At 67.6% G+C, this 13320-nt stretch overlaps 1 protein-coding gene across 1 annotated transcript; it reads left to right on the top strand.

Annotated features, from left to right (window-relative positions):
- Positions 1-815: 815 nt before the first annotated feature.
- Positions 816-3808, top strand: PIM3 (Pim-3 proto-oncogene, serine/threonine kinase). Its single transcript, XM_090272240.1, has 6 exons — positions 816-1155; positions 1247-1356; positions 1445-1495; positions 1594-1963; positions 2412-2588; positions 2673-3808. Exons 1-6 carry the CDS (start codon positions 1071-1073, stop codon positions 2858-2860), a joined length of 981 nt encoding a protein of 326 aa, XP_090128366.1. The 5' UTR covers positions 816-1070; the 3' UTR covers positions 2861-3808.
- Positions 3809-13320: the final 9512 nt, after the last annotated feature.

Below are 13320 nucleotides of genomic sequence, written 5' to 3'. Positions count from 1 at the left end.
GTCAGCACCAGGGCCGGAAGGGCAGCCAGAGCGTGGAGAGCAGCGGCGGGCGCTCCACGCACGGTGACCGCGGAGCTGAGGTTCCAAGAAGAGGCGGCGCGGTCAGGGAGGGGCTGCGGGATGCGAACTTGGGGTCTGGCCCGGGTCACAACGGCGACCCCCACATGGGCAGGGTCCCCGAGGACGCGGCGCCGCCGCTTCCCGCTGCGGGCTGCACACGCACAGAGCCTAAGCGGAGCAGGGCGCCTCCAAAACCCTGCTCTGTCTCGGGACCCCACGCCCGCGTAACCGGCGACCCAGCCTCCTACTCCGGGCTCGAAAAAGAAGGCGCGCGCGTCGCGGGTGACCTTCCCGGCGCGGCCTGGGCGGGCCCCCACGAGTTCCCGCCCCCACCCCGCGCGCCGCTATTGGCTGGGGCCCGGGTGCCCTTTGAAACCCCCGGATCCCATTGGCTCCTGCGGCCCCGCCCTACACGCCTCGGCCACCGCCCGCGCGGCAGCTGCGCGTGCGCAAAGCGTGTGTGTTGAGCGAGAAGGCAGGGACGCGCCACGCCGTGTGCCTCCGCGGCTCTACTACAGCGAGTTAGTCCCGGGAGGTTCGCCGCGCCCCCGGCCCAGCGGGCCTCATCGACCCCGGGAGGTGGCGCCCAGCCTCGCCCCGCCGTCGCCTCGGCTGCTTTCCGGGGTTCTCGGAGGCCGCCCCGCCGCGCAGAGCTCGGCGGAAGAGGGCGGGGTCTCGCTCGCTCCGCCCCCGCGGAGGGATACGGGCATCTGTGGCCCAAAAGCCCGGGGCGAGACGGCCGGGGCGTGTGAGTCGTTCGGCCTGCTGCGCGTCCACGAGGTCCACGCGGACTTGGCCGGCACCACTTCGCTGCGCGACGGCCTCGCCCGCGCGAGTCTCGGCACTACGAGGGCCGGTGCTCCCGCGACGCCCGCCCACCCGCGCCCGCCGCCGTCTGGGGATCTGGGCTCCGCGCGGCCCCGGGCGGCCGCCCTCCCGCGTCCGCAGCCGCGCGGGGCGCCGAGCCCGGTGAGAGGCGGCGCAGAGCCCGCGCCCCGCCGCCGCCCGCGATGCTGCTCTCCAAGTTCGGCTCGCTGGCGCACCTCTGCGGGCCCGGCGGCGTGGACCACCTCCCGGTGAAGATCCTGCAGCCGGGTAGGCGGGGAGCGAGGGACCGCGGGGCCCGGGGGTCGGACGGGTCGGGGGCGCGTCGGGCCGCACCAACCACCCTCGCGGGTCCCCGCAGCCAAGGCGGACAAGGAGAGCTTCGAGAAGGTGTACCAGGTGGGCGCCGTCCTGGGCAGCGGCGGCTTCGGCACGGTCTACGCGGGCAGCCGCCTCGCCGACGGGCTCCCGGTGAGTCAGGCCGCCGGGAGGACCCGGGTTTCCGGCGCAGCGCGCGCGTGCACCCAACCGCCGAGCCTGACCCCTTGCGTCCCCCCAGGTGGCCGTGAAGCACGTGGTGAAGGAGCGGGTGACCGAATGGGGCAGCATCGTAAGTGCGGGGCCGAGGGCGCGGGCCGCCGGTGGGGGCGCGGGGGGGCCGGGGGCGCTGGGCCGCGGGCCGTGCGCGCTGACCGCCGTGCCCCGCAGGGCGGCGCGGCCGTGCCGCTCGAGGTGGTGCTGCTGCGGAAGGTGGGCGCGGCGGGCGGCGCGCGCGGCGTCATCCGCCTGCTGGACTGGTTCGAGCGGCCCGACGGCTTCCTGCTGGTGCTGGAGCGGCCCGAGCCGGCGCAGGACCTCTTCGACTTCATCACGGAGCGCGGCGCGCTCGACGAGCCCCTGGCGCGCCGCTTCTTCGCGCAGGTGCTGGCCGCGGTGCGCCACTGCCACGCGTGCGGGGTGGTGCACCGCGACATCAAGGACGAGAACCTGCTGGTGGACCTGCGCGCGGCCGAGCTCAAGCTCATCGACTTCGGCTCCGGCGCGCTGCTCAAGGACACGGTGTACACGGACTTCGACGGTGAGCGGGGCCGGGGCGGCAGGGCCTCCCAGCGGCCGGCGACCGACGGTTCGCCGCGGTGGGGGCTGCGCGGGGTCGGCGTGTGCGGCTGCGCCGGCTGCCGGGGCGCGGGCGGGGGCGGGCGCCGGCGCGGGCAGAAATCCCCGCATTGCGGAGCGCGGGGAAGCCGGGGCTCCCCGCCGCCCACTCGCGCTCCCGCCCTCTCCCCGCAGACCCCCCCTCCGGCCTCGCTTCACATCTGTTTGTTGTGAAACCCGAGCCGGCGCCCATGTGACCGGCTCCTCCCCGCCCGGAGGCCCCGCCCGCGGGGTTTTTCCAGGCTGCGGGGGGCGGGGCTGGAGGCGCCGGCTGGGGCTCAGGCCTCCGGGAGGATGACGGGGGCCCTGCGGGGCACTGTCCTCGCGTGTGCGGGTGCGGTGCGGGCATCCTGACCCCACTCCTCCCCCAGGCACCCGGGTGTACAGCCCCCCCGAGTGGATCCGCTACCACCGCTACCACGGGCGCTCGGCCACCGTCTGGTCCCTGGGCGTGCTCCTCTATGACATGGTGTGCGGGGACATCCCCTTCGAGCAGGACGAGGAGATTCTGCGGGGCCGCCTCTTCTTCCGGAGGAGAGTCTCCCCAGGTGTGTGGCGGGGCCTGGGAGGGGCCGGCGAGGGGTACAGACCCCAGGAGCCGGCCCCGTCCTGAGCCCCCTCCGCCCTCACAGAGTGCCAGCAGCTCATTCAGTGGTGCCTGTCCCTGCGGCCCTCCGAGCGGCCCTCGCTGGACCAGATCTCCGCCCATCCCTGGATGCTGGGGGCTGACGGGGACGCCTCGGAGGACTGTGACCGTCGTCTCTGCCCCCTGGACACGGACGACGTGGCCAGCACCACCTCCAGCAGCGAGAGCTTGTGAGGAGCGGCCCGCGCCTGGCCGGACAGAGCACCTGCCCCAGCAAGGCCTCTCCTGCCGGGGCTGTCAGCTCCTTGAGAAAGCAGTGACCTCTGACCCCGGTGGCCTTCACCTTTGGCACCGGGCCCTTCCCTTTGCTTTGAGTGCCTTTTCGAACGCTGCTCTCACGGGACTTGGTTTTCTCAAGCTCTGTCTGTCCAAAGACCTCGGTCGAAGCAAGGTCCTGCCTGTCTTGGGTGGGGGCCTGACCCCAAGACCGTCCCTGTCCTGTGCTTCCGGAGGGCGGCCCCGTGGGCCCCCAGCACCTCCCCGTCTGACCAAGTTGGATCAAGAGCACTCTCATGTCCTGCGGCCTCGTCTCACCGGGGCACAGGCCCCTCGTGCCCACCTCCCACGCCTGCCCTGGCCCCTCCGTGCTCATCCGGGCGTGTCTGCACAAGCAATGCAACGCTCAGGCGTCTGCCGCCCACGGGTGCTTCCTGCCCGTGTGTGCGTGCGCCTGCGGGCCCCGAGTGTCTATTTATGGTGTGATCCCTACTGAGGGCTATTTATTGTTTAATTTATTTGTGGAGGGTCCTCAGCAGTCCCGCTCCTCTAGGCCCCCGGGGGCGGGGGGCGGAGGCTGTGTGTGGACCGCAGGCCCGACCCTGCCTGCGTCTGTCAGAGGACGGACTTGTACAGTGGCTAATTTAAGGGCAGCGGGTGGGTCTGCCCCTCGGGCTCTGGACCCCAGGGGGTGGGTTTTAAGTTATTGGTCTTGTACAGTTTGCTTGTTGGCTCTGGAAGCTGGGGGTGGGGGTACAGAGTCTCAAGCCTTTAACTTATTTTAGTAGCTGTGTATCTGGGGTCCTGGGGTGCAGGCAATGGGGGGGTTCTTTCCATTTAAAAGCAAAATGTCTTGCAGATCATATTTTTTATACAGGGATTTCAATTAAATTGTTTTGTATATAATGGGTGTACCGTGTTTATTGGGCTGGGCAGTCCAGTGGGAGGAGGGGCCCCTGGACCTTAGGTAACCCCCTTCGAATTCCTGGGAGGGGGTGGCACACGAAGAGGGGCTAGGCTAGGCCCTCCCAGACCAGGAGGTCCTGTGCGAGGCTCCCTGCCTTGCCACCCACCCTGCCCTTGTCACACTGGAGGGAGTGGGCAGGAGCAGGCTGTGGTGTTCAGGGGCGAGGCCCAAGGCTTTGGCATCACCACCACACATCTAGGGCCCGTGTTGGTTTGGCTCCAGGAGAGCCTCTGCCCTCTCCCGAGAGGCCCTATTGGGTAAGGAGGAGGAAGGGCCTTGCTCAGGCCCCGCGGGCAGAGCAGAGGTGCGTGAGGGGCTCCTGCCCGCCGGCCTCTGGAAGAGGTTTGAGGGATGAGGGGAGGTTACCAGGCGGAGCGGGGCCAGGCCTTCCAGGTGCAGAGGGACAGGCGGGTGTGTGAGCGGGAGCGGCAGTGCGGTTGGGCCTTCGGCTCGGCAGGAGTGGGTGAGGTTGTGGGGGGGCGGGGGGGGGGCACGGCCAGGAGTGGGTGGGAACAGGCCACGCCAGAGCATGAGGGGCCTGCCCCAACCAGGGAGCTCCAATGGGGGGCTGCTAGGAGGCCATGGGCGTCCAGCAGGATCAGAGGCAAGGCCCGGATCCCCCAGAGGCCGTGTCCCTGTGCCCCACAGCCCAGTGCCACCCACACGCTGTCTGCAGAGCACGAAGCGCCTGGCCTGCCGCCCGTGGCTGCTAGCGCAGGCCCACCGAGGAGTGTCTGGAGGCTGCACACAAGGGCGGGGGCGGGGAGTGGGAGGAAGTGAGGGAACAGGCTGGGCCGGGCCTGGGGAACGGTCCTGGCCGCTTACAGAGCCTGCCGTGCGCCCCCGAGGAGCCGTGGCCAGGGCCCAGGAGTTCCCGGGCGGCCTGCTCAGTGCAGGCAGCTACCGTGGAGCGCGGCTGGGGGGAGGGGGAGGGGGAGGCGGCCCGGCCTGCCCACTGGGCTCCTTGCGCTCACCTTACCTTCCCCCAGCAGTGGTTGCAGGGCACTGGGGGGGGGGGGGGGGGGGGCGGGTTGCGGGCAGGCAGAGCTGTGCAGCCTTGGGGCCTGCATCCCCTCCCCCTGGGACAGTCACCACGCGCCACCCAGCCAAGGGTGATGGGCTGGTCTTGGGCACCCACCATTCACCCACCTATTGGTTATCCATCAGCCCCTTGACCCATCTGTCCACCCACTGGGCCATCCAGTAACCACTCACTGAGCTCATCTCTGGGGTTCCTGACTCAGGCCCTGGGGGCTGCCAAGACACCCACAGTTCGTCCCAAGTTCGTGGAGCCGGGTGAGAAGGCCGGCCTTGGCTCTGAAGGCACAGAGGGCGGCCGAGTTCTTACACCGCTCATCTCTGAGCCAGCTCTGCAGGCGGGCAGCAGGGGCCGGGCAGCTGGCAGCTCACCCAAGGTCAACAGGCGCCTAGCCACAGGCCTGGGGGGGGGGGGGGCCAGAGGACACCGTGTCCCCAAGTCTGTCCTGCAGCACAGGGCTCCTTGGCCTTGGGACCCTGTCCAGCGATGCCTGTGAAGGTGGAGCAGGCACTGGCCATGCTGGCTGTGGATGGACGGGCCCCGGGGGTGGGGGGCGGGTAACCACTAATGGGTTCAAGGGATGAGACCTCCTCTCCTGCCTGGGGGTTGGAGGCCCCCCACCTCTGATGAAGGGACAGGTGAACAGGGAGAAGGGTTCGCTGGGAAGCTCAGCCCCGTGTGTCGGGGCCAGTGGGCGAGGGGACCTGAGCTGAGGCCAGAGGGCAGGCCAAGGTCCAGCAGGGCCTCTGGGGGCCAGTACCTGCCACCCCGTGTGGGACTGTGCTGGACGTGGGCAAGCCCAGGTGGAAGGCCAAGGATACCTCCTCAGAGCGAGCCCTGCAGGCAAGAGAGGGGCGGGGGGTGGGAGGGTGGGAGGCCCTGCGCCCTATCTCCACTCTGCGCCAGCCTGGGCCCCACGAGCACCCCTGTCCCCACCCAGGCCTTTGGGCATCACTGTCTGCCCCGTCCCCAGCTCCACCAGGCAAGGGCTCTTGCCCAGGGTACCCTTGGGGAAACTGAGGCCCAGAGAGGCAGAGTGTGGCTGGTCTCCATTGCTGTGCCCACACATTAGGAAGCTGGAGGGCCAGGCTGCGTCCAGGACCCCGGCTGTGAGCGCGGGGTGCAGGGCACAGGACGGGCCCAGCAGGCAGCCTTCAGGGAGGGGGCCCTTCCTGGCCGCTCTGGTGAGGTTTCAGAGACTCTCGGGGCACCGTCCTGGGCTCAGAGGCACGCTGAATGCTGGCTGCGCTGGGCCCCTCGACTTGGGGTTCTGGGCGGAGGCAGAGGGGACAGGGCTTCCTCTTCCCTGTGTCTGGGCTCCCCACACGCTGCCTCCAGACACACACCTGGAGCTCTGTCAGGTCTGTGTGGAGAGCCACCCCCCAGGACTCCCCCGCCCAGACCCCCGGGAGAGGAAGGCTGTGCACCGTTCACTTCTGCTCCCTGAGGCCCTGGGTCCGCACAGGGACCCCGCCCAGCTTCTGGGTGGGAGCTGGTGGGGACACTCAGGCGCCCTCCCCCCAGACCCGGCCCCTCCCTCTCCCTGGGCAGCTCCTCAGGCACTCAGGGTCCTGGGACCGCGTGGGCACCGGGGCAGGGTGCCTGTCAGGACCTGGTGCCTGGGGGCCGGGTGTGGGCCGGCCCCCCATCCCCCACTGCTCTGCTCCTCCGTCCTCAGAGGCTCTGCGGAGGTGAGGGGCAGGGGAGCTGCCCTGGGCCCCTCGCCCCCAGGCCGTGGTGGCACCAAGGGTTGTCCCACCTGTGCTAAGCATTGGACGTCCCCAGTGTCTGCAGGAACCCCTCACTGCGGCGAGACCTGTTCTCCTTATAGCCAGCCCTGCCTGCAAAACCCGGGGTCTGGGGGCTGCGGAAGGGGGCTCCTCTCCCTACCCTGGTGGGGCTGTGGCTGGACAGTTTGGGGCTGGAGCCCAGGGGACAGGCTGCCTGAACACGGTGTGGAGGGCATGGCCCCCAAAGGCCTGGCCTGACCCCCACCAGGCTGGTGCTGGGCAGGTGGTGAGTCCACCCCCTCCTGCACTCGCCCTGGAGGCTGCTCAGCCCCCAGCCCTGCCTGGTCTGGGCTGAAAGTTCCCTCCTGCGCTGGCCCCCAGCTCCACGCGTCTTTCCACGTCTTGGGCCTGTTCCCTAACAAGGCTCCTGCAGAGCCACTTGCTTGGGTTTGGAACAGCACCTGTGGCTGAGGGACTTCCCTTGGGGCTGTGCAGAACCGAGAAGTCACAGTGGAAAGAACCAGAATCTGGAGCACGCAGCGGCCCCCGCTCCGGTGCCACCCCTCCTCCCACCGCAGGCTGCATCTTCTCGCCTCTGGCTCCTGCCCTGCCCGCAGCGTCAGGCATACCCCGTTGGGGTCTGGCCTCTGACCTCTGATTGGTTTGCCCACAGCTGAGCCGCCCCCAGGATGAGAGAGGCTGGGACAGATCCGAAAGGAACCTGCAGCTGTCAGAGCCTTGCTGGCTTTCTTTTCTCCGGCGCAGCCCCCCGAAACGAAACTCTGGCGTGCTTTGCTGCCAACACTTCTCGGAAAAGGGAAGTGAGCCCCAGAGGGCGCTGAGCCCCCCCCCCCCCCGCCCCTCCAGGCGTCCAGTCTGCAGCTGGCCTGGACGGCCCCTGCACTTTAGCAAAAGCAGCCCAGTTAGGAGTAAGGAGGGACAGGCTGGCTGGCAGCAGAGGCGAGGGCCCCCCACCCCCCCGGCCCATGGGAGCCGAGGTCACAGGCACTGTGGCTGGGAGGTGTCAGCAGGTGGCACCTGCCCAGAGAGACCCTGTGCATCCCTGACCCCGAGCTGTGGCCGCAGGGGGGAGGCACCTCCACGGGCCGCATTCGTTCCACAGAGGACCCTGGCGGGGCGTCTGCCGAGCCTCCAGCGGGGCTGCCGGGCCGCGGGCTCTCCAGGCGGACTTGGCAAAGACCCGAGCTGCGCACTTCCACTGCACAACTGACCCCCCACCCCGCCCCGCGGAGCCCCCAGCGTTCCCGGCGGTGGGGGCCTCTTTAGGCAGGGTGGGGGTGGGGCCGGCCCTCCTCTGGCCTGCTCCCTGCAGGGAAGCCATTCCAGGGCCCAGGCCCCAGTGCTTGCCCAGGTGGGGAGGGTGGGGCATCTGGCCCTGGAGGGATGAGCAAGGGCCTCCCTTGGGGGCAGGTCACCTGGACCTGCCTGGTGGGGATGACACACAGGCTCAGGGGGATCAGGGGCCCATGCAGGTCGGGGTCATCAGTAGCCAAGGGGGTGCCCCCCGCGAGGAGGAGGGTGCTGATGGGGGCAACCATCTTTCTGACATGGGGCTCAGGGGGGAGCTGACTGACCAGGTCTCTGGCCCCCTGCCCCCCTTCCTGCCAGGAAGCTGCCTGCTCTGACCCAAAGTGCAGGCCCTCAATGGGCAGTGGACCCCAATGCCAATGGCCCCACCCACCCACAGGGGAGGCTGGCACCTGGCCTGGGGCCCCTCACCCAGGAACTTGGTGCTTAGTCACCCACCAGCCCCTCCAGCCACGGGCAGGGAGTGTCGAGGAGAGGCGCTGGCACCAGAGCATCCACGGAGCCCTGCGGGGTCGGTCCGCCCCGCCACTCATGCCTGGAGGCAGGCCCCACCCAGGGCCTGGGCTGTGGGGACGGGGCTGGACTGGGAGACCCAGAAGACACTGCTCCTGCTGGGCAACAAGGCCTCCTGGTGCAGATGCCCTGGTGCCTGGGGGGCAGTGACTGGGGGGGCCGGAGACAGGTCAGGGATCCTGGGCCATGGGTGCTGCCCAAGGCTGCGTGACGCCCAAAACATCCGCTGACTGTAACAGAACCCCCGGCCGCTCCGATGGAAACAGAACCCGCAGGCCGTTTAGTTAGGGGCCCGACTGCCCGCCGCCAGAATTACAACTCTCGGTACTAGAGTTCAGTGAAAAGAAAAAGAACCGTTTAACAGTTAAATAGGTTTAGATTATTTGCGGATTCCCCCTGGCTGGTTTGGCTCAGTGGACTGAGCGTCGGCCTGCGAGCTAAGTGTCGCTGGTTCGATCTTCCAGTCAGGGCACATCAGAGAAGGAAAACTCTGACTCCAAAAAACCTCCGCTGCCTTGCGGCATACCTCTTCAGGGGAAAGGCTAAGGGAGTAAACCCCGACAGAAAATCCGGAGCCGGAGTCCCTAAGGCGGTTTGACGTTGTAGTCAACACCGGCAACTCCTGCGGCGCACCTGAAGCCAAGCTGTATTGACTCCGTCTTTCCCTTGGACCCTTCAGCTGCGAAGAGAGGGGGGGTCTGCTGCATGGGCAACAGCAGACCCTCCATATCACCCTGCCCAGGCTCTGTAGCTTCAGCTTCACTGGAGAGGACACTCCAGCGTCATCGCAAGATGTCGATTCAACACGGGAGGAGACAGATACCGTGTCACTCCCGAGTCGGACTGCACAGCCATTCTCGGCGGTGCAGATAGGCTCTTAAGAAGCTACACCATCGTCTCTCGAGACGGACGGCTGCCGACGACGACGATTTGCGGATTTCTGCTGTGGAGTCTTATGTTCTTTAAAACACCCACAAACACATAGTTCTGCCTCCCCTACCAAACCAGGCCAGCCTTAGAAAAGTCGGAAACACCGTTTCCCTACTTCCCAGGCACAGCTCAGCTTTACCAGCAGCTGCCAATCACTCAGTTCTGATGGGGAGGTCCTTTCTGTGCTGTGGTGCAACAAAGTTTCCCGCCACCAGCCCCAGGCACGCAAAGGCATCCTGAAAGCTGCTCCCCCCCCCCCTCCCAGCCCCTGTTCCTGTAACATGACCTCACTGCACGGGTGGGGGCGTGGGGCAGGTCAGAGAGTGCCTGGATTGGGAGCTGTACCGAGCACGCCTGCCCTCCAGGTCCCCACAGAGGCACCCCGTCCTATCCTAAGAAGCACCCAACCTAGCGGAACATCCCAGGGCAGGGAGCACCCCAGAGTGGGGCCCGCCCCAGGCTCTGATCCTCACCTACCATCTGGCTTCTGCTCATCAAGCCTCCCTCATCCCAGCTCAAAGGGCCAGAGAGACCCCTGGGGGTGGCCCTGCCGGAGGGGCAGCGACCCAGGCCCATGTGCAAGAGCCGCCTGAGGTCCCGGAGGGGGTTCAAAGCTTCCCTGGGCTCTCACGGAGCCCAGTCAGGTAGCCACGAGGAAGGCAGAGGGCGACAGAAGTGGGGATCCCCAGAGGACCATCGGTGCTGGGATCGGAGGAGGCTCTCAGGGCCAAGGGCCGGCACAGAGAGAAGGCGGGCACATCTGGGCTGAGGAGGGTCCTAGAGTGGGGTGGACAGGCCAGAGGCCACACCCGGAAGGAGGGGTGGGGTGACATGGGGTCCAGACGCAGCCATCCTGGGACAGAGCCCAGGGAGGGGCGGCGTGCCCTGGCCCTGAGAGCCCACCCAGACCAGGAGCGGCCATCTGGAAGGTGTGGGAGGTAGGAGACCATTGGATCCAAGGAGGAATGGAGCCCCAAGGACGCCTGCTTGTGTCCAGAAAGCCCCCAGGGAGAGCACAGTGAGACCTCCTTCCTCCGCCCACCCCCGACTGGTCTGTGAGAGCCGGCCTGCATGCTGACCCGTCCGGGCCTGGGGAGGCCTCTCGCCCCAGGGGGTGGGCGGAGCTGGGGCCCGGGCTCAATTGAGGACTCAGAACCGTGGTCCCTGGCCTCCCTGGCTCCTCCCCTGGGCCCAGCCACTGGGACATTGTGTCCCTGCCCTCACCACACGTGAGTGAGCTAGACACTCAGTCAGCCGGGCACCTGACTCCCATGCATGGCATGGCTGCCTGTGGCGGCTGCTGCGCCCTCATGGCCAGGTGAGCTGCGGGCGCCGTGAGCCCAGCCAGCGAGCCTCCGGAGGCCGGGGCCACAGAGGGGGCACCTGCAGGTGCCCTTACCCCAGGCCCACAGGCCCCAGATCCCATGGGGGACCTTCCCCCTCAGGGATCCACAGAGATCCTGGCCCCGGGTGGGCAACCCCTACGCCGCCAGCTCTCCGACCCTCGGCCCTCAGCTCCCTCACCTCACTCCTTGCTGGGCAGAAAGCAGCTGAAGATGGTGGTCCCGGGGCCAGCAGCGTCCGTCTGCTGGTAGGAAGGCAAGCCTGAGCTGGGCCTGGCACCCAGTGGGTGTGCGTTGTAGGTGGGTGCCCTGTTTCACCCTGGCCAGGCCCGAGTGGTCTCTTCTCTGGGGTATGTGGGGGCTCCAGTGGGGGAGCAGAGCCAGGGGCAGGCAGGGACCCTGGGGGGCTGGCCCAGCCTTGCAGCAGCACAGCCCCTCTGGGCCTAGGTCCCTCTCTGCTGGGCTGCCCACCTGCCTGCCCTCCTGGGGCTGCAGCCCCTGCACTTCCCTGGAGTCTCCCCCGCAGTCTTTGCCAGACACAGGGCACTGCCCCCCCAGGGCCTGCTCACGCCTCCCCTCAGGCCCCAGCTCCCTCCACCGCCCCCAGACAGCCCCCAGACTCCCGCTGGTCCTCTCAGTCCCCAAGGTGCTCCTGGCTGGTCCACCTCTTGAGCGGGCTGAGCTGTCCAGGGTTCTTATGGAGCGATGGTGAAGGGGTCTTGCCTGGGGACAAGGGCTGGATCAGCGGGCCTTATTTTGAATGAAAAGCAGAATTCCTCTTAAACGAATATTCCGAGCCACATTAAGAATTTTTCAGAGTTAAATGGAAATCTAATAAAATTAGTGAAAAGTACTTTAAAATAGCTTTGTTGGGTTACAGTTTACATACCATAAAATTCACCCACTCCCAACGACTGCACCACTCCACGTCAGTGTCCCCAGCGGTGCGGTTCCCCCCGCAGGCCCCTTTCGGGAGATTGCCCATCTTGGGCGAGGGGGCCGTGGTCTCCCAGAGGGCTAGGTCTGGGGGCGTGGTCAGCGGCAAGAAAGACACTTGCCCTGGGGGCCTGGACGCCGGCAAGGGGGGCATCCTCAGAAATTCCTTCTCAGTAAAAGCAAAAGGCGAGGCGGGGACCAGAGCCCTTGAGCCCCCTCCCATGCCCCACGCTCGCTCCTCAGCCCCTGCCCTGACCCCAGCCCCAACAGAGCTCTGGGGACGCCCCACGGCAGAAGCGCCCCTTCCCCGCACCCCCAGGGCCTCTAAGGCAAGCCAGCTGCTGCCCCGGGACAGTCTCCCTCCGCGGACGGGCCGGAGGTCGCAGAGCCTGACCCCGCAGCCGACCCTCTCCCTACCCATCTGTGCCCCGGCTGCCCACCCCCACGGGGAACCGCGACCCCATCCCCCACCCCCACCGGCCCGCGGGTGTCCTGGTGGAAACCGGACCTCCAAATCGGGCTGGGGCCGTGGGGCCGTGGGCTGGAACCACCCAGCTGGACACGCACCCAAGGCGCCAAGTAACGCGGGGTCCGCAGGAGAGCCTGGTGCCCTCCGGCCCCCCAGCTGACCGCTGTTCCCCAAAGGCCTGGGTCCTCCGGCGTCATCTGCCACATCCCGCGTGCCCCGACCCACGTTCCTGTGACCGTTTCTCACGCCGCAGAGCCACGGTGCCACCTCCACAGCGCACGGCAGCCCGCGACGTCAGCGAAGCGCACAAATCAGCACGTGTACACGCACACCTCGCGGACCTTCAGGAAAAATCCCTCCTCTCAAGCGATAAGCAGCGACTTAAAACGGGCGTGAGATCGATCGAGACCTTCCTGGAAACTGCTGCTCGGCTGTTTCAGATGCAAGGGGGTGTGGGGGAGGGGTGGCGCGGGCCGGGGCCGGGGGCTGGGGGCTGCGGTCCGGAGGGTGGGCTCAGGGTGCCGGACCGCGCCTCCAGCCGCCCCCTCTCACCGCGGAGCCCAGCCCATAGCCGCAGCCACGCGCGGGGCACCCCCAGACCCCTCTGAGCCCACACCGACCCCGAGCTGCCGCCCATTCTTTTGTTCCTCCGCAGCTAATGGCAGGTGTCCCTGCCCTCCCGTCCCCTCGCTCCGCAAGCCCTCTCCAGTCCGGCCTCTCCCCAGAGGTCAGCTGGTCAAGGCGGGGTCCCAGCTGCAGCCGCGCACCCCGGCACGGGTGCTCCCGGTCAGCGCCCCTCCTCGCGAACACTCGCTGCCTCCTCCCCACCTCGCTCGGTTCCAACCGCCTCCCGGCTCTGCCCGGCCCGCGCCGGGGACTCTGCGCCACGGCTCCGTGGCCTCTCCACTAGCATGTCAAACGCCAATTAAAAGTCTGAAGCCCTGCCCTGGCTGGTGTGGCCCAGTAGATTGAGCGCCGGCCTGCAAACCGAAGGATCGCAGGTTCGATTCCCAGTCGGGGCACAGGCCTGGGATGCAGGCCCGGTCCCCAGTTGGGGGCGCACAAGAGGCAACCACACATTGATGTTCCTTTCTATCTCTTTCTCCCTCCCTTCTCCTCTCTCTAAAAATGAATAAATGAACAAAAATCATTAATGAAATAG

Source organism: Furipterus horrens, unplaced genomic scaffold (assembly GCF_987537825.1).
Source record: "Furipterus horrens unplaced genomic scaffold, mFurHor1.1.pri manual_scaffold_4, whole genome shotgun sequence".
NCBI classification, from domain to species: Eukaryota; Metazoa; Chordata; class Mammalia; order Chiroptera; family Furipteridae; genus Furipterus; species Furipterus horrens.
Note: the sequence above shows the minus strand (reverse complement) of the source record. Positions and strands in the feature narration are given on the sequence as shown.